This window comes from Salmo salar, chromosome 19, assembly GCF_965601325.2.
Source record: "Salmo salar chromosome 19, fSalSal1, whole genome shotgun sequence".
Taxonomy (NCBI): Eukaryota; Metazoa; Chordata; class Actinopteri; order Salmoniformes; family Salmonidae; genus Salmo; species Salmo salar.
Window position 1 is genome coordinate 90,939,172 of NC_138309.1, and position 25,339 is coordinate 90,964,510.

At 44.2% G+C, this 25,339-nt stretch overlaps 1 protein-coding gene across 1 annotated transcript in view; it reads right to left on the reverse strand.

The window, feature by feature from the left end:
* The window catches only part of dlec1 (DLEC1 cilia and flagella associated protein), a 117,177-nt gene that overhangs the window by 85,686 nt on the left and 6,152 nt on the right, over positions 1-25,339 (reverse strand). The window contains exons 6-10 of the mRNA XM_082966029.1: positions 24,892-25,085; positions 24,319-24,530; positions 16,839-16,923; positions 12,474-12,561; positions 6,238-6,411 (exon numbers count right to left, since the gene is read on the reverse strand). Coding sequence (XP_082822155.1) covers positions 6,238-6,411; positions 12,474-12,561; positions 16,839-16,923; positions 24,319-24,530; positions 24,892-25,085 — 753 coding nt within the window. The remainder of the gene's footprint in view (positions 1-6,237; positions 6,412-12,473; positions 12,562-16,838; positions 16,924-24,318; positions 24,531-24,891; positions 25,086-25,339) is intronic.

The window sequence follows — 25,339 nt, forward strand, 5'->3', positions numbered from 1 at the left end:
TAGCATTAGGCTACGCTATACAGAGCTATCAGTTTGGTTAGAGGTGTACAGCATTAGGCTACGCTATACAGAGCTATCAGTTTGGTTAGAGGTGTACAGCATTAGGCTACGCTATAAAGAGCTATCAGTTTGGTTAGAGGTGTACAGCATTAGGCTACGCTATACAGAGCTATCAGTTTGGTTAGTGGTGTACAGCATTAGGCTACGCTATACAGAGCTATCAGTTTGGTTAGTGGTGTAGAGCATTAGGCTACGCTATACAGAGCTATCAGTAGCATTAGGCTACGCTATACAGAGCTATCAGTTTGGTTAGAGGTGTACAGCATTAGGCTACGCTATACAGAGCTATCAGTTTGGTTAGAGGTGTACAGCATTAGGCTACGCTATACAGAGCTATCACTTTGGTTAGTGGTGTACAGCATTAGGCTACGCTATACAGAGCTATCAGTTTGGTTAGAGGTGTACAGCATTAGGCTACGCTATACAGAGCTATCAGTTTGGTTAGAGGTGTACAGCATTAGGCTACGCTATACAGAGCTATCAGTTTGATTAGAGGTGTACAGCATTAGGCTACGCTATACAGAGCTATCAGTAGCATTAGGCTACGCTATACAGAGCTATCAGTAGCATTAGGCTACGCTATACAGAGCTATCAGTTTGGTTAGAGGTGTACAGCATTAGGCTACGCTATACAGAGCTATCAGTTTGGTTAGAGGTGTACAGCATTAGGCTACGCTATACAGAGCTATCAGTTTGGTTAGAGGTGTACAGCATTAGGCTACGCTATACAGAGCTATCAGTTTGGTTAGTGGTGTACAGCATTAGGCTACGCTATACAGAGCTATCAGTTTGGTTAGTGGTGTACAGCATTAGGCTACGCTATACAGAGCTATCAGTAGCATTAGGCTACGCTATACAGAGCTATCAGTAGCATTAGGCTACGCTATACAGAGCTATCAGTAGCATTAGGCTACGCTATACAGAGCTATCAGTTTGGTTAGAGGTGTACAGCATTAGGCTACGCTATACAGAGCTATCATTTTGGTTAGAGGTGTACAGCATTAGGCTATGCTATACAGAGCTATCAGTTTGGTTAGAGGTGTACAGCATTAGGCTACGCTATACAGAGCTATCAGTTTGGTTAGAGGTGTACAGCATTAGGCTACGCTATACAGAGCTATCAGTAGCATTAGGCTACGCTATACAGAGCTATCAGTAGCATTAGGCTACGCTATACAGAGCTATCAGTAGCATTAGGCTATGCTATACAGAGCTATCAGTTTGGTTAGAGGTGTACAGCATTAGGCTACGCTATACAGAGCTATCAGTTTGGTTAGAGGTGTACAGCATTAGGCTACGCTATACAGAGCTATCAGTTTGGTTAGTCGTGTACAGCATTAGGCTACGCTATACAGAGCTATCAGTTTGGTTAGAGGTGTACATCATTAGGCTACGCTATACAGAGCTATCAGTTTGGTTAGTGGTGTAGAGCATTAGGCTACGCTATACAGAGCTATCAGTAGCATTAGGCTACGCTATACAGAGCTATCAGTTTGGTTAGAGGTGTACAGCATTAGGCTACGCTATACAGAGCTATCAGTTTGGTTAGAGGTGTACAGCATTAGGCTACGCTATACAGAGCTATCAGTTTGGTTAGAGGTGTACAGCATTAGGCTACGCTATACAGAGCTATCAGTTTGGTTAGTGGTGTACAGCATTAGGCTACGCTATACAGAGCTATCAGTTTGGTTAGTGGTGTACAGCATTAGGCTACGCTATACAGAGCTATCAGTAGCATTAGGCTACGCTATACAGAGCTATCAGTAGCATTAGGCTACGCTATACAGAGCTATCAGTAGCATTAGGCTACGCTATACAGAGCTATCAGTTTGGTTAGAGGTGTACAGCATTAGGCTACGCTATACAGAGCTATCATTTTGGTTAGAGGTGTACAGCATTAGGCTATGCTATACAGAGCTATCAGTTTGGTTAGAGGTGTACAGCATTAGGCTACGCTATACAGAGCTATCAGTTTGGTTAGAGGTGTACAGCATTAGGCTACGCTATACAGAGCTATCAGTAGCATTAGGCTACGCTATACAGAGCTATCAGTAGCATTAGGCTACGCTATACAGAGCTATCAGTAGCATTAGGCTATGCTATACAGAGCTATCAGTTTGGTTAGAGGTGTACAGCATTAGGCTACGCTATACAGAGCTATCAGTTTGGTTAGAGGTGTACAGCATTAGGCTACGCTATACAGAGCTATCAGTTTGGTTAGTCGTGTACAGCATTAGGCTACGCTATACAGAGCTATCAGTTTGGTTAGAGGTGTACATCATTAGGCTACGCTATACAGAGCTATCAGTTTGGTTAGTGGTGTAGAGCATTAGGCTACGCTATACAGAGCTATCAGTAGCATTAGGCTACGCTATACAGAGCTATCAGTTTGGTTAGAGGTGTACAGCATTAGGCTACGCTATACAGAGCTATCAGTTTGGTTAGAGGTGTACAGCATTAGGCTACGCTATACAGAGCTATCAGTTTGGTTAGAGGTGTACAGCATTAGGCTACGCTATACAGAGCTATCAGTTTGGTTAGTGGTGTACAGCATTAGGCTACGCTATACAGAGCTATCAGTTTGGTTAGTGGTGTACAGCATTAGGCTACGCTATACAGAGCTATCAGTAGCATTAGGCTACGCTATACAGAGCTATCAGTAGCATTAGGCTACGCTATACAGAGCTATCAGTTTGGTTAGAGGTGTACAGCATTAGGCTACGCTATACAGAGCTATCAGTTTGGTTAGAGGTGTACAGCATTAGGCTACGCTATACAGAGCTATCAGTTTGGTTAGAGGTGTACAGCATTAGGCTACGCTATACAGAGCTATCAGTAGCATTAGGCTACGCTATACAGAGCTATCAGTAGCATTAGGCTACGCTATACAGAGCTATCAGTAGCATTAGGCTATGCTATACAGAGCTATCAGTTTGGTTAGAGGTGTACAGCATTAGGCTACGCTATACAGAGCTATCAGTTTGGTTAGAGGTGTACAGCATTAGGCTACGCTATACAGAGCTATCAGTTTGGTTAGTCGTGTACAGCATTAGGCTACGCTATACAGAGCTATCAGTTTGGTTAGAGGTGTACATCATTAGGCTACGCTATACAGAGCTATCAGTTTGGTTAGTGGTGTAGAGCATTAGGCTACGCTATACAGAGCTATCAGTTTGGTTAGAGGTGTACAGCATTAGGCTACGCTATACAGAGCTATCAGTTTGGTTAGAGGTGTACAGCATTAGGCTACGCTATACAGAGCTATCAGTTTGGTTAGTGGTGTACAGCATTAGGCTACGCTATACAGAGCTATCAGTTTGGTTAGTGGTGTACAGCATTAGGCTACGCTATACAGAGCTATCAGTAGCATTAGGCTACGCTATACAGAGCTATCAGTTTGATTAGAGGTGTACAGCATTAGGCTACGCTATACAGAGCTATCAGTAGCATTAGGCTACGCTATACAGAGCTATCAGTAGCATTAGGCTACGCTATACAGAGCTATCAGTTTGGTTAGAGGTGTACAGCATTAGGCTATGCTATACAGAGCTATCAGTTTGGTTAGAGGTGTACAGCGTTAGGCTACGCTATACAGAGCTATCAGTAGCATTAGGCTACGCTATACAGAGCTATCAGTTTGATTAGAGGTGTACAGCATTAGGCTACGCTATACAGAGCTATCAGTAGCATTAGGCTACGCTATACAGAGCTATCAGTAGCATTAGGCTACGCTATACAGAGCTATCAGTTTGGTTAGAGGTGTACAGCATTAGGCTACGCTATACAGAGCTATCAGTTTGGTTAGAGGTGTACAGCATTAGGCTACGCTATACAGAGCTATCAGTTTGGTTAGAGGTGTACAGCATTAGGCTACGCTATACAGAGCTATCAGTTTGGTTAGTGGTGTACAGCATTAGGCTACGCTATACAGAGCTATCAGTTTGGTTAGTGGTGTACAGCATTAGGCTACGCTATACAGAGCTATCAGTAGCATTAGGCTACGCTATACAGAGCTATCAGTAGCATTAGGCTACGCTATACAGAGCTATCAGTAGCATTAGGCTACGCTATACAGAGCTATCAGTTTGGTTAGAGGTGTACAGCATTAGGCTACGCTATACAGAGCTATCAGTTTGGTTAGAGGTGTACAGCATTAGGCTACGCTATACAGAGCTATCAGTTTGGTTAGAGGTGTACAGCATTAGGCTACGCTATACAGAGCTATCAGTAGCATTAGGCTACGCTATACAGAGCTATCAGTAGCATTAGGCTACGCTATACAGAGCTATCAGTAGCATTAGGCTATGCTATACAGAGCTATCAGTTTGGTTAGAGGTGTACAGCATTAGGCTACGCTATACAGAGCTATCAGTTTGGTTAGTGGTGTAGAGCATTAGGCTACGCTATACAGAGCTATCAGTTTGGTTAGAGGTGTACAGCATTAGGCTACGCTATACAGAGCTATCAGTTTGGTTAGAGGTGTACAGCATTAGGCTACGCTATACAGAGCTATCAGTTTGGTTAGTGGTGTACAGCATTAGGCTACGCTATACAGAGCTATCAGTTTGGTTAGTGGTGTACAGCATTAGGCTACGCTATACAGAGCTATCAGTAGCATTAGGCTACGCTATACAGAGCTATCAGTTTGATTAGAGGTGTACAGCATTAGGCTACGCTATACAGAGCTATCAGTAGCATTAGGCTACGCTATACAGAGCTATCAGTAGCATTAGGCTACGCTATACAGAGCTATCAGTTTGGTTAGAGGTGTACAGCATTAGGCTATGCTATACAGAGCTATCAGTTTGGTTAGAGGTGTACAGCGTTAGGCTACGCTATACAGAGCTATCAGTAGCATTAGGCTACGCTATACAGAGCTATCAGTTTGATTAGAGGTGTACAGCATTAGGCTACGCTATACAGAGCTATCAGTAGCATTAGGCTACGCTATACAGAGCTATCAGTAGCATTAGGCTACGCTATACAGAGCTATCAGTTTGGTTAGAGGTGTACAGCATTAGGCTACGCTATACAGAGCTATCAGTTTGGTTAGAGGTGTACAGCATTAGGCTACGCTATACAGAGCTATCAGTTTGGTTAGAGGTGTACAGCATTAGGCTACGCTATACAGAGCTATCAGTTTGGTTAGTGGTGTACAGCATTAGGCTACGCTATACAGAGCTATCAGTTTGGTTAGTGGTGTACAGCATTAGGCTACGCTATACAGAGCTATCAGTAGCATTAGGCTACGCTATACAGAGCTATCAGTAGCATTAGGCTACGCTATACAGAGCTATCAGTAGCATTAGGCTACGCTATACAGAGCTATCAGTTTGGTTAGAGGTGTACAGCATTAGGCTACGCTATACAGAGCTATCAGTTTGGTTAGAGGTGTACAGCATTAGGCTATGCTATACAGAGCTATCAGTTTGGTTAGAGGTGTACAGCATTAGGCTACGCTATAATGGAACAATCAGTCATCATAACATAATTGCTCGTTAGGTAGTATGAATCACTCACCTGTCAGTATGGGAGGAGGTCAGGACCACTCACCTGTCAGTATGGGAGGAGGTCAGGACCACTCATTTGTCAGTATGGGAGAAGGTCAGGACCACTCACCTGTCAGTATGGGAGGAGGTCAGGACCACTCACCTGTCAGTATGGGAGGAGGTCAGGACCACTCACCTGTTAGTATGGGAGGAGGTCAGGACCACTCACCTGTCAGTATGGGAGGAGGTCAGGACCACTCACCTGTCAGTATGGGAGGAGGTCAGGACCAATCACCTGTCAGTATGGGAGGAGGTCAGGACCACTCACCTGTCAGTATGGGAGGAGGTCAGGACCACTCACCTGTCAGTATGGGAGGAGGTCAGGACCACTCACCTGTCAGTATGGGAGGACAGGACCAATCACCTGTCAGTATGGGAGGAGATCAGGACCACTCATCTGTCAGTATGGGAGGAGTTCAGGACCACTCACCTGTCAGTATGGGAGGAGGTCAGGACCACTCACCTGTCAGTATGGGAGGAGGTCAGGACCACTCACCTGTCAGTATGGGAGGAGTTCAGGACCACTCACCTGTCAGTATGGGAGGATGTCAGGACCACTCACCTGTCAGTATGGGAGGAGGTCAGGACCACTCACCTGTCAGTATGGGAGGATATCAGGACCACTCACGTGTCAGTATAGGTGGCGGTCTGCGGGCCTCGATGGGAACCAGCAGTGGGTATTGGGCCTGAGTCTCTACCACCAGGAAGTCTTGGTAGTCAGCCAGGGAGTCTGGAGCAAACAGGACCGTGTAGTGGCAGGACATCCCAGGGGCTACAGTACCCCCCTCGCCTGGGAACCTGCCTGATGACACAACAACACCGTCAATGACTGCCTCCCATACAGCATCCTATTACATTTATACTGCACTACTCTTGACCAGGACTCTAGTGCACTATATAGGGAATAGGGTGATATTTGGAACTCAACATTATCTCCTCTTGACTCAGAATCATTAAGACCGCAGTTGTATTTCAATTCAATTCAAGGGGCTTTATTGGCATGGGAAACATGTGTTAACATCGCCAAAGCAAGTGAAGTAGATAATATACAAAAGTGAAATAAACAATAAAAATGAACAGTAAACATTACACTCACAGAAGTTCCAAAAGAATAAAGACATTACAAATGTCATATTAAATTACTTGTGTCATGCACAAGGTAGATGTCCTAACCGACTTGCCAAAACTATAGTTTGTTAACAAGACATTTGTGGAGTGGTTGAAAAACGAGTTTTAATGACCCCAACCTGAGTGTATGTAAACTTCCGACTTCAACTGTACATACAGTGTTGTAACGATGTGCAAATGATTAAAGTACAAAAGGGAAAATAAATAAACATAAATATGGGTTGTATTTACAATGGTGTTTGTTCTTCACTTCACTATTTATCATCTTGTGTAAATAGACTCTCTCTACAGCTGTAGTCACTGTCAGGAGTCATAAAGCTATCTGAGATCTACAGCTCAGATTTGTTTTAAACATGGCTTCAAAAATGTAAGCCAATGTAACGTTACACTAATAAAAACAGTAGGAATGAGGTTCTGATCCATTATCACAGGGAGGAGGAGAGGACCCTGGCGGTTTGGTGCCAGGAAAATATCCTCTCCCTCAACGTCAACAAAATGAAGGAGCTGATCGTGGACTTCAGGAGACAGCAGAGGGAGCATGACCACATCCACATCGATGGGACTGTAGTGGAGAAGCTAAAAAGCTTCAGGTTTCTCAGCGTACACATCACTGACAATCTGAAATGGTCCATCCACACAGTGTGGTGAAGACCTTCAACCTCAGGAGGCTGAAGAAATTCAGCTTGTCCCCTAAGACCCTCACAAATTTTTACAGATGCACCATTGAGAGCATCCTATTGGGCTGTATCACCGCCTGGTAGGGCAACTGCACCGTCCGCAACCGCAGGGCTCTCCAGAGGGTAGTGAGGTCTGCACAACGCATCACCGCGGGCAAACTACCTGCCCTCCAGGACACCTACACCACCCGATGTCACAGGAAGGTCAAGAAGATCATCAAGGACATCAGCCACCCGAGCCACTGCCTGTTCACCCCGCTATCATCCAGAAGGCGAGGTCAGTACAGGTGCATCAAAGCTGGAACCGAGAGACTGAAAAACAGCTTCTATCTCCAGACCATCAGACTGATAAACAGCTTCTATCTCCAGGCCATCAGACTGTTAAACAGCTTCTATCTCCAGACCATCAGACTGATAAACAGCTTCTATCTCCAGGCCATCAGACTGATAAACAGCTTCTATCTCAAGGCCATCAGACTGTTAAACAGCTTCTATCTCCAGGCCATCAGACTGTTAAACAGCTTCTATCTCCAGGCCATCAGACTGATAAACAGCTTCTATCTCCAGGCCATCAGACTGATAAACAGCTATCACTAGCCGTCCTCCACCCAGTTACTCAACCCTGCACCTTAGAGGCTGCTGCCCCATGTACATAGACATGGAATCACTGGCCACTTTAATAATGGAACACTAAATCAAATCCAATCCAATTGTATTTGTCACATGTGCCGAATACAACAGGTGTAGACCTTAACGTGAAATGCTTACTTACAAGCCCTTAACCAACAATGTGGTTCAAGAAATAGTTTTAAGAAAATTTTTACTAAATAAACTAAAGTAAAAAATTAAATTAAATGTAACAATAAAATAACAATAACGTGGCTATATACAGGGTATTACGGTACAGAGTCAATGTGGAGGCTATATACAGGGGGTACCGGTACAGAGTCAATGTGGAGGCTATATACAGGGTATTACGGTACAGAGTCAATGTGGAGGCTATATACAGGGGGTACCGGTACAGAGTCAATGTGGAGGCTATATACAGGGTATTACGGTACAGAGTCAATGTGGAGGCTATATACAGGGGGTACCGGTACAGAGTCAATGTGGAGGCTATATACAGGGGGTACCGGTACAGAGTCAATGTGGAGGCTATATACAGGGGGTACCGGTACAGAGTCAATATGGAGGCTATATACAGGGGGTACCGGTACAGAGTCAATGTGGAGGCTATATACAGGGGGTACCGGTACAGAGTCAATGTGGAGACTATATACAGGGGGTACCGGTACAGAGTCAATGTGGAGGCTATATACAGGGGGTACCGGTACAGAGTCAATGTGGAGGCTATATACAGGGGGTACCGGTACAGAGTCAATGTGGAGGCTATATACAGGGGGTACCGGTACAGAGTCAATGTGGAGGCTATATACAGGGGGTACCGGTACAGAGTCAATGTGGAGGCTATATACAGGGGGTACCGGTACTGAGTCAATGTGGAGGCTATATACAGGGGGTACCGGTACAGAGTCAATGTGGAGGCTATATACAGGGGGTACCGGTACAGAGTCAATGTGGAGGCTATATACAGGGTATTACGGTACAGAGTCAATGTGGAGGCTATATACAGGGGGTACCGGTACAGAGTCAATGTGGAGGCTATATACAGGGGGTACCGGTACAGAGTCAATGTGGAGGCTATATACAGGGGGTACCGGTACAGAGTCAATGTGGAGGCTATATACAGGGGGCACCGGTACAGAGTCAATGTGGAGACTATATACAGGGGGTGCCGGTACAGAGTCAATGTGGAGGCTATATACAGGGGGTACCGGTACTGAGTCAATGTGGAGGCTATATACAGGGGGTACCGGTACAGAGTCAATGTGGAGGCTATATACAGGGGGTACCGGTACAGAGTCAATGTGGAGGCTTTATACAGGGGTACTGCGTCAGTGTGTGGGGTACAGGTTAGTCTAGGTAATATGTACATGTAGGTAGGGGTGAAGTGACTGCATAGATAATAAACAGCGAGTAGCAGCAGTGTAATAACAAAGGCGGGGGGTCAATGTAAATAGTCCAGGTGGTCATTTGATTAATTGCTCAGCAGTCTTATGGCTTGGGGGTAGAAGCTGTTATGGAGCCTTTTGGACCTAGACTTGACGCTCCAATATTGCTTGCCGTGCGGTAGCAGAGAGAACAGTCGATGACTTGGGTAAAAGGCTTGCGGCTTGGCTTCCCTTTGTAGCCCTGCTACATCCGACGAGCATCAGAGCCAGTGTAGTAGGATTGTATTGATGTCTCTACCTTCTTGCCCTTTGTGCTGTTGTGTGTGCCAATAATGTTTTGTACCCTGTTTTGTGCTCCTACCATGTTGTGTTGCTACCATGTTGTTGTCATGTTGTGTTGCTACCATGCCATGTTGCCATGTGTTGCTGCCTTGCTATGTTGTTGTCTTAGGTCTCTCTTTATGTAGCGTTGTGGTGTCTCTCTTTATGTAGCGTTGTGGTGTCTCTCTTTATGTAGCGTTGTGGTGTCTCTCTTTATGTAGCGTTGTGGTGTCTCTCTTTATGTAGCGTTGTGGTGTCTCTCTTTATGTAGCGTTGTGGTGTCTCTCTTTATGTAGCGTTGTGGTGTCTCTCTTTATGTAGCGTTGTGGTGTCTCTCTTTATGTAGCGTTGTGGTGTCTCTCTTTATGTAGCGTTGTGGTGTCTCTCTTTATGTAGCGTTGTGGTGTCTCTCTTTATGTAGCGTTGTGGTGTCTCTCTTTATGTAGCGTTGTGGTGTCTCTCTTTATGTAGCGTTGTGGTGTCTCTCTTTATGTAGCGTTGTGGTGTCTCTCTTTATGTAGTGTTGTGGTGTCTCTCTTTATGTAGCGTTGTGGTGTCTCTCTTTATGTAGCGTTGTGGTGTCTCTCTTTATGTAGCGTTGTGGTGTCTCTCTTTATGTAGCGTTGTCTCTCTTTATGTAGTGTTGTGGTGTCTCTATGTAGCGTTGTGGTGTCTCTCTTTATGTAGCGTTGTGGTGTCTCTCTTTATGTAGCGTTGTGGTGTCTCTCTTTATGTAGCGTTGTGGTGTCTCTCTTTATGTAGCGTTGTCTCTCTTTATGTAGCGTTGTGGTGTCTCTCTTTATGTAGTGTTGTGGTGTCTCTCTTTATGTAGCGTTGTGGTGTCTCTCTCTTTATGTAGTGTTGTCTCTCTTTATGTAGCGTTGTGGTGTCTCTCTTTATGTAGCGTTGTGGTGTCTCTCTTTATGTAGTGTTGTCTCTCTTTATGTAGTGTTGTGTTGTCTCTCTTTATGTAGTGTTGTGGTGTCTCTCTTTATGTAGCGTTGTGGTGTCTCTCTTTATGTAGCGTTGTGGTGTCTCTCTTTATGTAGCGTTGTGGTGTCTCTCTTTATGTAGCGTTGTGGTGTCTCTCTTTATGTAGCGTTGTGGTGTCTCTCTTTATGTAGTGTTGTGGTGTCTCTCTTTATGTAGCGTTGTGGTGTCTCTCTTTATGTAGTGTTGTGGTGTCTCTCTTTATGTAGCGTTGTGGTGTCTCTCTTGTCGTGATGTGTGTTTTGTCCTATATTGTTATTTAATTTGTTTGTATTTGTAATACCATCCCCCATCCCTGCAGGGAGGCCGTCATTGTAAATAAAAATGTGTTCTTAACTGACTTGCTTAGTTAAATAAAGGTTAAAAAAATAAAATATTTTAAATAAACATATTTAAACTAAGGGCAAGCATGGCATCCGTGACAGGGAGAGGCCTGCATCCATGATCTATACGGGTAAGAGAGTCTAGCTAGCTACATTTTCAGATATTACACATTTCTAATTTTGACATAAAGTCTTTTCATTTCAAGTTAAAGTGTACTGTTAGCTAGCTAGCTAACGTTAGCTGGCTGGCTCACTGGCTAACGTTACGTGTATGATCTTATTATTCGTATCTCAGAGCCATTTGCATTGCTAGCTATAGCCTAACGTTAGCTAGCTAACATTGAACCTGGTTGGTTAGCTACCTGCAGATTCATACAGGGTAGTAATGTCATGAGTTGTGATTATGGTTCATTGTTTAGCTAGCTAGCTACATGTCTTAACAAAAGACTCCACCATGCAAGTGTCCATGTTAATAGAATATCACTGCAACAACTGTTAGCCAGTTAGTTTGGGTGCTTGACTGCTGTTGTTAGGACAGAACGCTCGGATCAATTCTTAAAGAGATTGGTGGAGCTAAAGCTTAAGAGGGTGTGAATGATTCTGAATGAAGTGCTCTCTAATTGCTACTAGGGAAAAAGTATTAGGGAAAAAAGTGGCTTCTGTAACCCCTTTTTGGAGCCGGTGGAACCTGTGTGTGTTTTGGCTGCAGTGGGCTGCCGGCTTGGGGCGTGATTCTGTGTCCACATAGTATGTTATACCGAGTGACGACTGAAAGGGAACGTACAGTTATAAATATAACTACTGTTTCCTGAAGGAGGAAAAAGGTATAACATATTTTGCTCCAGTGACAACAGGGGACTTTGGGCACGCTGAAGTGCGGTACTGAATTGAGGAAATGAATGCGAGCCCAGGTATTAGCCAGGAAGGAGGGCTTCTGAGGGCGGGCTCGGTCTTCATTGCCCTGTTGGGTGTGACTTCACTTTTTTCAGGTGAATATGATTGGTCGTTGATACCTCCTTCAGGTAACAGTAGTTATATTCCTAAATGTATGTTTTCAATACCCATTCCTATGTCCTGAAACGCCCCTATAAACCACTGGATACATTCCTGAAACGCCCCTATAAACCACTGGATACATTCCTGAAACGCCCCTATAAACCACTGGATACATTCCTGAAACGCCCCTATAAACCACTGGATACATTCCTGAAACGCCCCTATAAACCACTGGATACATTCCTGAAACGCCCCTATAAACCACTGGATACATTCCTGAAACGCCCCTATAAACCACTGGATACACTCCTGAAACGAGACCCAGGGAGAAGTGAGGGGTGGTGGAGGGAGGGTTAGAGTACTGACCAAGACCCAGGGAGAAGTGAGGGGTGGTGGGGGGAGGGTTAGAGTACTGACCAAGACCCAGGGAGAAGTGAGGGGTGGTGGGGGGAAGGACCCGGACATGTCGGCTGGTAGCAGTCACGTTCCTCAGCTCCACTGTAGTCTGAAGGAGGAAGAGGAGAGGAAGAGGTCAACCGTTGCAAATAATGGATTCCACTATCGGCGATGATTGAAGCCTTTAGTGAACCAGAATCACAGGGTTGTAGTTCAACGAAACCAGGGAATATCAGAGATCTTATGAGACGAGAAACACTAGACAACAGTCCTGGAACGTTATGACAATATGTACACAGTGCCTGCAGAAACTAATCAGACACCTGGACTTTTTCCACATTTTGTTAAGTTACAGCCTTATACTAAAATGTATTAAATAAATACAAATCCTCAGCAATCTACACACAATACCACATAATGATAAAGCAAAAAATAGATTTTCAGAAATACCTTATTTACGTAAGTATTTAGCAACTTTGCTATGAGACTTGAAATTGAGCTCTGGTACATCCTCTTTTCATTGATCACCCTTGGGATGTTTCTACAACTTGATTGGAGCCCACCTGTGGTAAATTCAATTGGTTGGACATTATTTGGAAAGGCACACACCTGTCTATATAAGGTCCCGCAGTTGACAGTGCATGTCAGAGCAAAAACCAAGCCATGAGGTCGAAGGAATTGTCCAAAGAGCTCCAAGACAGGAGGCACAGATCTGGCGAAGGGTACCAAAACATTTCTGCCGCATTGAAGGTCCCCAAGAACACAGTGGCCTCCATCATTCTTTAAATAGAAGAAGTTTGGAACCACCAAGACTCTTCCTAGAGCTGGCCGCCTGGCCAAACTGAACAATCGGGGGAGAGTGGCCTTGATTAGGAAGGTGACCAAGAATCTGATGGTCACTCTGACAGAGCTCTAGAGATCCTCTGTGGAGATGGGAGAACCTTCCAGAAGGACAACCATCTCTGCAGCACTCCACCAATCAGACCTTTGCGGTAGAGTGGCCAGACGGAAGCCACTCCTCAGTAAAATGACAGTTTGCCAAAAGGCACCTAAAGGACTCTCAGATCATCAGAAACAAGATTCTCTGGTCTGATGACACCAAGACTTACACTCTTTCGCCTGAATGCCAAGCATCACGTCTGGAGGAAACCCGGCACCATCCCTACGGTGAAGCATGGTGGTGGCAGCATCATGCTGTGGGGATGTTTTTTCAGCAGCAGGGACTGGGAGACTAGTCAGGATCGAGGGAAAGATGAACGGAGCAAAGTATAGAGAGATCCTTGATGAAAACCTGCTCCAGAGCGCTCAGGACCTCAGACTGGGGCGAAGGTTCACCTTTCAACAGGACAACAACCCTAAGCACACAGCCAAGACAACGCAGGAGTGGCTTCGGGACAAGTCTCTGAATGTCCTTGAGTGGCCCAGCCAGAGCCCAGACTTAAAAAATATATATATATTTCACCTTTATTTAACCAGGTAGGCCAGTTGAAAACAAGTTCTCATTTACAACTGCGACCTGGCCAAGATAAAGCAAAGTAGTGCGACACAAACAACAACACAGAGTTACACATGGGATAAACAACGTACAGTCAATAACACAATAGAAAATCTGTATACAGTGTGTGCAAATCCAGTAAGGATGTAAGGGAATAAATAGGCCATAGTAGTGAAGTAATTACAATTTAGCAGATTAACACTGGAGTGATAGATGTGCAGATGATGATGTGCAAGTGCTTAAAGTTAGTGAAGGAGATATGTCTCCAGCTTCAGTGATTTTTGCAATTCGTTCCAGTCATTGGCAGCAGAGAACTGGAAGGAGAGGTGGCCAAAGCAGGAATTGGCTTTGGAGATGACCAGTGAGAAATAACTGCTGGAGCGCGTGCTATGGGTGGGTGTTGCTATGGTGACCAGTGAGCTGAGATAAGGCGGGGCTTTACCTAGCAAAGACTTATAGATGACCTGGAGCCAGTGGGTCTGGCAACGAATATGGCGGTTATGATATCATTTAGGACGAGGTGCACCCATGACCAGCTTGGAAACCAGATTGCATAGCGGAGAAGGTACGGTGGGATTCGAAATGGTCGGTGATCTGTTTGTTAACTTGGCTTTCGAAGACTTTAGAAAGGCAGGGCAGGATGGATATAGGTCTAGGATAGAGTAGATATGTAATAGGGGTTGTAATAGGGGTTGCTATTAATAGGGGTTGATAATTTTAGAAAGACAGGGTCCAGATTGTCTAGCCCAGCTGATTTGTAGGGGTCCAGATTTTGCCCCATCGAACATCTCTGGAGAGACCTGAAAATAGCTGTGCAGCAACGCTCCCCATCCAACCTGACAGAGCTTGAGAGGATCTGCAGAGAAGAATGGGAGAAACTCCCCAAATACAGGTGTGCCAAGCTTGTAGCGTCAAACCCAAGAAGACTCGAGGCTGTAATCACTGCCAAAGGTGCTTCAACAAAGTACTAAGTAAAGGGGCTGAATACTTATGTAAATGTGATAAATTAGCAAACATTTCAAAACCTGATTTGCTTAGTCATTATGGGGTATTGTGTGTCGGTTGATGGGGGGAGGGGACTATTTAAAACATTTGAGAATAAGGCTGTAACGTAACAAAATGTGGAAAAAGTCAAGGGGTCTGAATACTTTCAGAATCTCCCAAAATAGTTGGGAAGAGATTTCCGATGTAGTGATTCCATGGAACATGGTTTATGAACTGATATGCAAAATGTCGCCAGATTAAAAACAGAATTTTTCAATTTAAATTATTATACAAAATTCTTGCAACCAATAAAATGTTTATATATATATATATATATATATATATATATATATATATATATATATATATATATATATATATATATATATATGTGTGGGGGATATAACCTTCCCAGCTCTGCAGATGTTGCTGTGAGGAGGCAGAGTCATTAGATTGTTTGTTTTGGTACTGTCCATATGTAGCTCGTTTTTGGTCGCAGGTCCAGGAATGGATGAAGTATTGCAACATTACCTTGAACTAACGCTGCAGATAGCACTGCTGGGTGATTTAAAAAGTCATAGTCAATCGATCAATTATATTATAATACTCTTAGCAAAATGTTGATCTTTAATTTAAAATCTGTACAAACTATGAGAATATAAAGGTTCAGAACGTTTGTGAAGCATCACAGCACAGTTGAAAAATAAATGGCAAATAGAAATCAAACCTAGATGGTGTCAAGAGATAGATGGGAGGGGTTGAACGGAGCTGAAGGATGGGGACTGGGTGGTGTTAAGAGATAGATGGGAGGGGTTGAACGGAGCTGAAGGATGGGGACTGGGTGGTGTTAAGAGATAGATGGGAGGGTTTGAACAAAGCTGAAGGATGGGGACTGGGTGGTGTTTAGAGATATATGGGAGGGGTTGAACGGAGCTGAAGGATGGGGACTGGGTGGTGTCAAGAGATAGATGGGAGGGGTTGAACGGAGCTGAAGGATGGGGACTGGGTGGTGTTAAGAGATAGATGGGAGGGGTTGAGTGGAGCTGAAGGATGGGACTAATAACAAGACAACTCATGTAAAATATATGTCCGTAAAATGTATTTTTGTGAAACAACACAGTTAAAAATATATGGCAAATAGAAAATCAAACTGGATGGACATCAGAAATAGATGGGAGAGGTTAAGAGTAGAGGAAGGACAGGACTAAAAACAAACAAAATATAACACTTGGAAAATAGTGTCTGTAAAATACATATAGTCTGAATAAGATGGAAGCAGAAGCCTGGAACGTTATGACTACAATAGATAATAAAACACTAGACAACGTTCCTGGAACGTTATGACTACAATAGATAATAAAACTCTAGACAACGTTCCTGGAACGTTATGACTACAATAGATAATAAAACTCTAGACAACGTTCCTGGAACGTTATGACTACAATAGATAATAAAACTCTAGACAACGTTCCTGGAACGTTGTGATTACAATAGATAATAAAACTCTAGACAACGTTCCTGGAACGTTATGATTACAATAGATAATAAAACACTAGACAACGTTCTTGGAACGTTATGACTACAATAGATAATAAAACACTAGACAACGTTCTTGGAACGTTATGACTACAATAGATAATAAAACTCTAGACAACGTTCCTGGAACGTTATGACTACAATAGATAATAAAACACTAGACAACGTTCCTGGAACGTTATGACTGTAGTCAGTACGTACCTCATATACCTGTCCCACTGTAGTCAGTACGTACCTCATATACCTGTCCCACTGTAGTCAGTATGTACCTCATATACCTGTCCCACTGTAGTCAGTACGTACCTCATATACCTGTCCCACTGTAGTCAGTACGTACCTCATATACCTGTCCCACTGTAGTCAGTACATACCTCATATACCTGTCCCACTCTGTAGTCAGTGAAGAAGACAACAGGTGGATTGGCCAGGAACACAGGGATGGGCTCAGCTGGGGATCTGGGGGGAACAACATGAAGACAGGTTATGGGGCCTTATTTACTGTGCTGTGATAGGTAGACACACAGAAAACAGACAGGTTAGTGTGTCCTGAACATACGGTATATCTGTCATGCATGTCTACTCCAGGTAATTATTCAGTTAACCACATTAGGATTTAAACATTTAGTTTCCAAACGGCAGTGCTGTCTCCGTGCTGCCGCTGACTTCTAGGAATTTAAAAAGTTAAATCTAATGAAACTAGAAACTGACGTGTGTTGAAGAGAATGTGCTTGTTAGCCCTGAAGTGTTATGGTTTAGTTGAATAGATCCCCAGCAGCTGTGGACATGCAGCAGCTACTCTTCCTGGCTTCCAAACAACACATTTACATCAAATATACATCAGGGAACATAACAGTTACAGACATGAACAACATCAGACAATATTAAATATAATAACAATAAAGACACCAAGACACAAAAACAAATGACTACTGTATTTACACACCATTCCTACAGTATATACATATTCATTTAATTATATACAGAACAGTTAATGAGAGCTTTAGAAAGAGGAGAGGCTCTGTGATACAATATGGTTTTAAATCTGTTTTTTAAGGTTAAACCTGCTTTACCTGAGTAACCTGTGGTAACGGAACATTCCTGATGACATGGCTCTATATATAACTGAGTAACCTGTGGTAACGGAACATTCCATGATGACATGGCTCTATATATAACTGAGTAACCTGTGGTAACGGAACATTCCATGATGACATGGCTCTATATATAACTGAGTAACCTGTGGTAACGGAACATTCCATGATGACATGGCTCTATATATAACTGAGTAACCTGTGGTAACGGAACATTCCATGATGACATGGCTCTATATATAACCTGTGGTAACGGAACATTCCATGATGACATGGCTCTATATATAACCTGTGGTAACGGAACATTCCATGATGACATGGCTCTATATATAACTGAGTAACCTGTGGTAACGGAACATTCCATGATGACATGGCTCTATATATAACTGAGTAACCTGTGGTAACGGAACATTCCATGATGACATGGCTCTATATATAACCTGTGGTAACGGAACATTCCATGATGACATGGCTCTATATATAACCTGTAGGTAACAGGATACATTCCATGATGACATGGCTCTATATATAACTGAGTAACCTGTGGTAACGGAACATTCCATGATGACATGGCTCTATATATAACTGAGTAACCTGTGGTAACGGAACATTCCATGATGACATGGCTCTATATATAACTGAGTAACCTGTGGTAACGGAACATTCCATGATGACATGGCTCTATATATAACTGAGTAACCTGTGGTAACGGAACATTCCATGATGACATGGCTCTATATATAACTGAGTAACCTGTGGTAACGGAACATTCCATGATGACATGGCTCTATATATAACTGAGTAACCTGTGGTAACGGAACATTCCATGATGACATGGCTCTATATATAACTGAGTAACAGATCATTCCATGATGACATGGCTCTATATATAACTGAGTAACAGATCATTCCATGATGACATGGCTCTATATATAACTGAGTAACAGATCATTCCATGATGACATGGCTCTATATATAACTGAGTAACAGATCATTCCATGATGACATGGCTCTATATATAACTGAGTAACAGATCATTCCATGATGACATGGCTCTATATATAACTGAGTAACAGATCATTCCATGATGACATGGCTCTATATATAACTGAGTAACAGATCATTCCATGATGACATGGCTCTATATATAACTGAGTAACAGATCATTCCATGATGACATGGCTCTATATATAACTGAGTAACAGATCATTCCATGATGACATGGCTCTATATATAACTGAGTAACAGATCATTCCATGATGACATGGCTCTATATATAACTGAGTCGACACCGTGCTGGCCTAACGGACCGGGTCGGACATTCCATGATGACATGGCTCTATATATAACTGAGTAACAGATCATTACATGATGACATGGCTCTATATATAACTGAGTAACAGATCATTACATGATGACATGGCTCTATATATAACTGAGTAACAGATCATTCCATGATGACATGGCTCTATATATAACTGAGTAACAGATCATTCCATGATGACATGGCTCTATATATAACTGAGTAACGGATCATTCCATGATGACATGGCTCTATATATAACTGAGTAACAGATCATTACATGATGACATGGCTCTATATATAACTGAGTAACGGAACATTCCATGATGACATGGCTCTATATATAACTGAGTAACGGAACATTCCATGATGACATGGCTCTATATATAACTGAGTAACGGAACATTCCATGATGACATGGCTCTATATATAACTGAGTAACAGATCATTCCATGATGACATGGCTCTATATATAACTGAGTAACAGATCATTCCATGATGACATGGCTCTATATATAACTGAGTAACAGATCATTACATGATGACATGGCTCTATATATAACTGAGTAACAGATCATTACATGATGACATGGCTCTATATATAACTGAGTAACAGATCATTCCATGATGACATGGCTCTATATATAACTGAGTAACAGATCATTACATGATGACATGGCTCTATATATAACTGAGTAACAGATCATTCCATGATGACATGGCTCTATATATAACTGAGTAACAGATCATTACATGATGACATGGCTCTATATATAACTGAGTAACAGATCATTCCATGATGACATGGCTCTATATATAACTGAGTAACAGATCATTACATGATGACATGGCTCTATATATAACTGAGTAACAGATCATTCCATGATGACATGGCTCTATATATAACTGAGTAACAGATCATTCCATGATGACATGGCTCTATATATAACTGAGTAACAGATCATTCACATGATGACATGGCTCTATATATAACTGGCAGCCTGAGACAGGCCATCGAGTCGTCACCATGATGACATGGCTCTATATATAACTGAGTAACAGATCATTCCATGATGACATGGCTCTATATATAACTGAGTAACAGATCATTCCATGATGACATGGCTCTATATATAACTGAGTAACAGAACATTCCAGAGTAAGCATCAGGTTCTTGGTCACCTCCCTGACCAAGGCCCTTCTCCTCTGATGACTCAGTTTAGCTGGGCAGCCAGCTCTAGGAAGAGTCTTGGTTGTTCCAAACCTTCCATTTAAGAATGATGGAGGCCACTGTGTTCTTCGGGACCTTCAACGCTGCAGACAACATTTTTTGGTACCCTTCCCCAGATCTGTGCCTCGACACAATCCTGTCTTGGAGCTCTACGGACAATTCCTTTGACCTCATGGCTTGATTTTTGCTCTGACATGCACTGTAAAATGTGGGACTTTATATAGACAGGTGTGTGCCTTTCCAAATCATGTCCAACCAATTGAATTTACCACAGGTGGGCTCCAATCAAGTTGTAGAAACATCTCAAGGATGATCAATGGAAACAGGATGAACCTGAGCTCAATTTCTAGTCTCATAGCGAAGGGTCAGATGATGGGTGTAATGGTCCTGTGGTGCTGTCAGTATGTTCTCAGTCAGATGATGGGTGTAATGGTCCTGTGGTGCTGTCAGTATGTTCTCAGTCAGATGATGGGTGTAATGGTCCTGTGGTGCTGTCAGTATGTTCTCAGTCAGATGATGGGTGGAATGGTCCTGTGGTGCTGTCAGTATGTTCTCAGTCAGATGATGGGTGTAATGGTCCTGTGGTGCTGTCAGTATGTTCTCAGTCAGATGACGGGTGGAATGGTCCTGTGGTGCTGTCAGTATGTTCTCAGTCAGATGACGGGTGGAATGGTCCTGTGGTGCTGTCAGTATGTTCTCAGTCAGATGACGGGTGGAATGGTCCTGTGGTGCTGTCAGTATGTTCTCAGTCAGATGATGGGTGTAATGGTCCTGTGGTGCTGTCAGTATGTTCTCAGTCAGATGATGGGTGTAATGGTCCTGTGGTGCTGTCAGTATGTTCTCAGTCAGATGATGGGTGTAATGGTCCTGTGGTGCTGTCAGTATGTTCTCAGTCAGATGATGGGTGTAATGGTCCTGTGGTGCTGTCAGTATGTTCTCAGTCAGATGATGGGTGGAATGGTCCTGTGGTGCTGTTGCCACCAGTGTTTTGACATTGTTAAATCTATCTTCTTATATATTCTTCTACGTTCTGCTTTGAAAACAACAGCTACACCAGCAGGCTATGGATGGAGTGACTCTGAAAACCAGCAGGTTATGGATGGAGTGACTCTGAAAACCAGCAGGCTATGGATGGAGTGACTCTGAAAACCAGCAGGCTATGGATGGAGTGACTCTGAAAACCAGCAGGCTATGGATGGAGTGACTCTGAAAACCAGCAGGTTATGGATGGAGTGACTCTGAAAACCAGCAGGCTATGGATGGAGTGACTCTGAAAACCAGCAGGCTATGGATGGAGTGACTCTGAAAACCAGCAGGCTATGGATGGAGTGACTCTGAAAACCAGCAGGCTATGGATGGAGTGACTCTGAAAACCAGCAGGTGCTAATTCTCATCATGTCTCAAACAAACACACAGGTGTTCATTGCCTGCATTCCCAAATGGCACCTTATTCCCTATATAGTTCACTACTTTAGACCAGACCCCTATGGGCCGAAGTGCACTACATAGGGAATAGAGTACCATTTGGGACAGATGTATCATGTTTCGTATAGACATGACATCATGCTGAACCAGGGTGTTTCACTGGGATCATAAACTCAGCAAAAAAAGAGAAGTCCCCTTTTTCATGACCATGTCTTTCAGAAATCCAAATAACTTCACAGATATTCATTGTAAAGGGTTTAAACACTGTTTCCCATGATTGTTCAATGAACCATAAACAATTAATGAACATGCACCTGTGGAACGGTCGTTAAGGCACTAACAGCTTACAGACGGTGGGCAATTAAGGTCACAATTATGAATACTTAGGACACTAAAGAGGCCTTTCTACTGACTCTGAAAAACACCAAAAGAAAGATGCCCAGGGTCCCTGCTCATCTGCGTGAACGTGCCTTAGGCATGCTGCAAGGAGGCATGAGGACTGCAGATGTGGCCAGGGCAATAAATTGCAATGCCCGTACTGTGAGACGCCTAAGACAGCGCTACAGGGAGACAGGACGGACAGGTGATCATCCTCGCAGTGGCAGACCACGTGTAACAACACCTGCACAGGATCAGTACATCTGAACATCACACCCGAGGGACAGGTACAGGATGGAAACTACTGCCCGAGTTACACAAAGAACGCACAATCCCTCCATCAGTGCTCAGACTGTCCGCAATAGGCTGAGAGAGGCTGGACTGAGGGCTTGTAGGCCTGTTGTAAGGCAGGTCCTCACCGGCAACAACGTCGCCTATGGGCACAAATCCACCGTCGCTGGACCAGACAGGACTGGCAAAAAGTGCTCTTCACTGACGAGTGGCGGTTTTGTCTCACCAGGGGTGATGGTCGGATTCGTATTTATTGTCGAAGGAATGAGCGTTACACCGAGGCCTGTAATCTGGAGCGGGATCGATTTGGAGGTGGAGGGTCCGTCATGGTCTGGGGCGGTGTGTCACAGCATCATCGGACTGAGCTTGTTGTCATTGCAGGCAATATCAACGCTGTGCGTTACAGGGAAGACATCCTCCTCCCTCATGTGGTACCCTTCCTGCAGGCTCATCCTGACATGACCCTCCAGCATGACAATGCCACCAGCCATACTGCTCGATCTCTACATGATTTCCTGCAAGACAGGAATGTCAGTCTTCTGCCATGGCCAGCGAAGAGCCTGGATCTCAATCCCATTGAGCACATCTGGGACCTGTTGGATCGGAGGGTGAGGGCTAGGGCCCCCCCCTAAAAGGTCCGGGAACTTGCAGGTGCCTTGGTGGAAGAGTGGGGTAACATCTCACAACAAGAACTGGCAAACCTGATGCAGTCCATGAGGAGGAGATGCACTGCAGTACTTAATGCAGCTGGTGGCCACACCAGATACTGTTACTTTTGATTTTGACCCCCCCTTTGTTCAGGGACACATTATTCCATTTCTGTTAGTCACATGTCTTTGGAACTTGTTCAGTTTATGTCTCAGTTGTTGAATCTTGTTATGTTCATACAAATATTTACACGTTACGTTTTCTGAAAATAAACGCAGTTGACATTGAGAGGACGTTTCTTTTTTTGCTGAGTTTAGTTAGTCATGTTTCATATAGACATGACATCATGCTGAACCAGGGTGTTTCCCTGGGATCATAGTTTTCCATGTCAGGTATGAGGGTAGCTGATGTTCAGACAGGAAGGAAGTCATAGAACTACTTTACACCTAATATTGAGAAAGGATTATCTTGCCCATATTTAATTATACCTTTATTTAACTAGGCAAGTCAGTTAAGAACAAATTCTTATTTACAATGACGGCCTAGGAACAGTGGGTTAACTGCCTTGTTCAGGAGCAGAAGGACAGATGTTTACCTTGTCAGCTCGGGATTCGATCTAGCAACCTTTCAGTTACCGGCCCAACACTCTATCCACTAGGCTACCTGCCGCCCCATAGCCCAGCCTATAATAATTGCATATGAATGATCTAACCAATGGAGTCAGATCATGGACAAGAGTTCATCCTGTTAGTCAACACACGTCATTACTTCTAGAACCAAGCAGTAGCATTCAGAGCTGCTCCTGTTCAGAGCTGCTGTTCCTGTGTCGGTTCGCGCTTGTAGCGCAGAAGAAGAAGCAGTAGCATTCAGAGCTGCTCCTGTTCAGAGCTGCTGTTCCTGTGTCGGTTCGCGCTTGTAGCGCAGAAGAAGAAGCAGTAGCATTCAGAGCTGCTCCTGTTCAGAGCTGCTGTTCCTGTGTCGGTTCGCGCTTGTAGCGCAGAAGAAGAAGCAGTAGCATTCAGAGCTGCTCCTGTTCAGAGCTGCTGTTCCTGTGTCGGTTCGCGCTTGTAGCGCAGAAGAAGAAGCAGTAGCATTCAGAGCTGCTCCTGTTCAGAGCTGCTGTTCCTGTGTCGGTTCGCGCTTGTAGCGCAGAAGAAGAAGCAGTAGCATTCAGAGCTGCTCCTGTTCAGAGCTGCTGTTCCTGTGTCGGTTCGCGCTTGTAGCGCAGAAGAAGAAGCAGTAGCATTCAGAGCTGCTCCTGTTCAGAGCTGCTGTTCCTGTGTCGGTTCTTGTAGCGCAGAAGAAAATGGTTCCATTCCAAACGGCCCCCTATTCCCTGATCCCAGTGAAACACCTTGCACTAGTCAGAAGTAGTGTATGTAATAGGGAATAGGGGGCCATTTGGGATGCTACAAGTCCAAACCAACACAGCATAGCCTAGGCTACCTAGTTCTGCAAACACATGAAGCTGAACAGAGTCCTACCTGTCCTCCTCTTGTCCCTTCCTTCCCCTGTCTCCCTTTTCCCGAAACAGGATGAGCGACTTGCCCCCCTGCTGTGCGTTGGGGGGAAGGAATCTGGGGTTCCGCAGGAACTTGAGTCTCTGCTGTAGTTTCTGAAGGCCAGCTCTCTCCTCTGCTCTGCTCTCAGCACTCAGCTCATTCATCCACTTAGGCTTCCTCACTCGGCACGCCTTCTGGAATACAGCAGAGGAGAGGTCACATCAGTGGTGATCTGAGACTCGTCAACACCAGCAGAGGAGAGGTCACATCAGTGGTGACCTGAGACTCGTCAACACCAGCAGAGGAGAGGTCACATCAGTGGTGACCTGAGACTCGTCAACACCAGCAGAGGAGAGGTCACATCAGTGGTGACCTGAGACTCGTCAACACCAGCAGAGGAGAGGTCACATCAGTGGTGACCTGAGACTCGTCAACACCAGCAGAGGAGAGGTCACATCAGTGGTGACCTGAGACTCGTCCATACCCAAATCTTAACCCACCCCTTCACAGTATTCAAAAGAAGCCTTCATACAAGACCACCTCTGTGTGTCCTACCTGGCTAGGTAGGCTTTGGGGGGTGCAGGTGTCTGAGCTACAGGTAAGGGTGAGGGATGTCTCTGACTCCTCCAGCAAGCTCTGGGTTGTCCTCTCTGGGGGAGGGACCGCTGTGTAGCCATCATCCTGGGGAAGGTCGCATATGTGTCTGTTGTAGGACACCGTCGGCTTGGCAAAGCCTGGGAGGGACATGGCTGGGAGGACAGACAGATAGTTGACAGAGTTAAAAGAGACTTATACTGAAGGGTAAAGTGTTTTCAGAGTACTTTAAAATGGATGATCTGTTTTAAATTACATGCATTCCAAAGGGTGTTTGGCGGGAATACTACTGTACCTCTGGGGGCTTTGAGGGGCATACTACTGGGGGCTTTGAGGGGCGTACTACTGTACCTCTGGGGGCTTTGAGGGGCGTACTACTGTACCTCTGGGGGCTTTGAGGAGCATACTA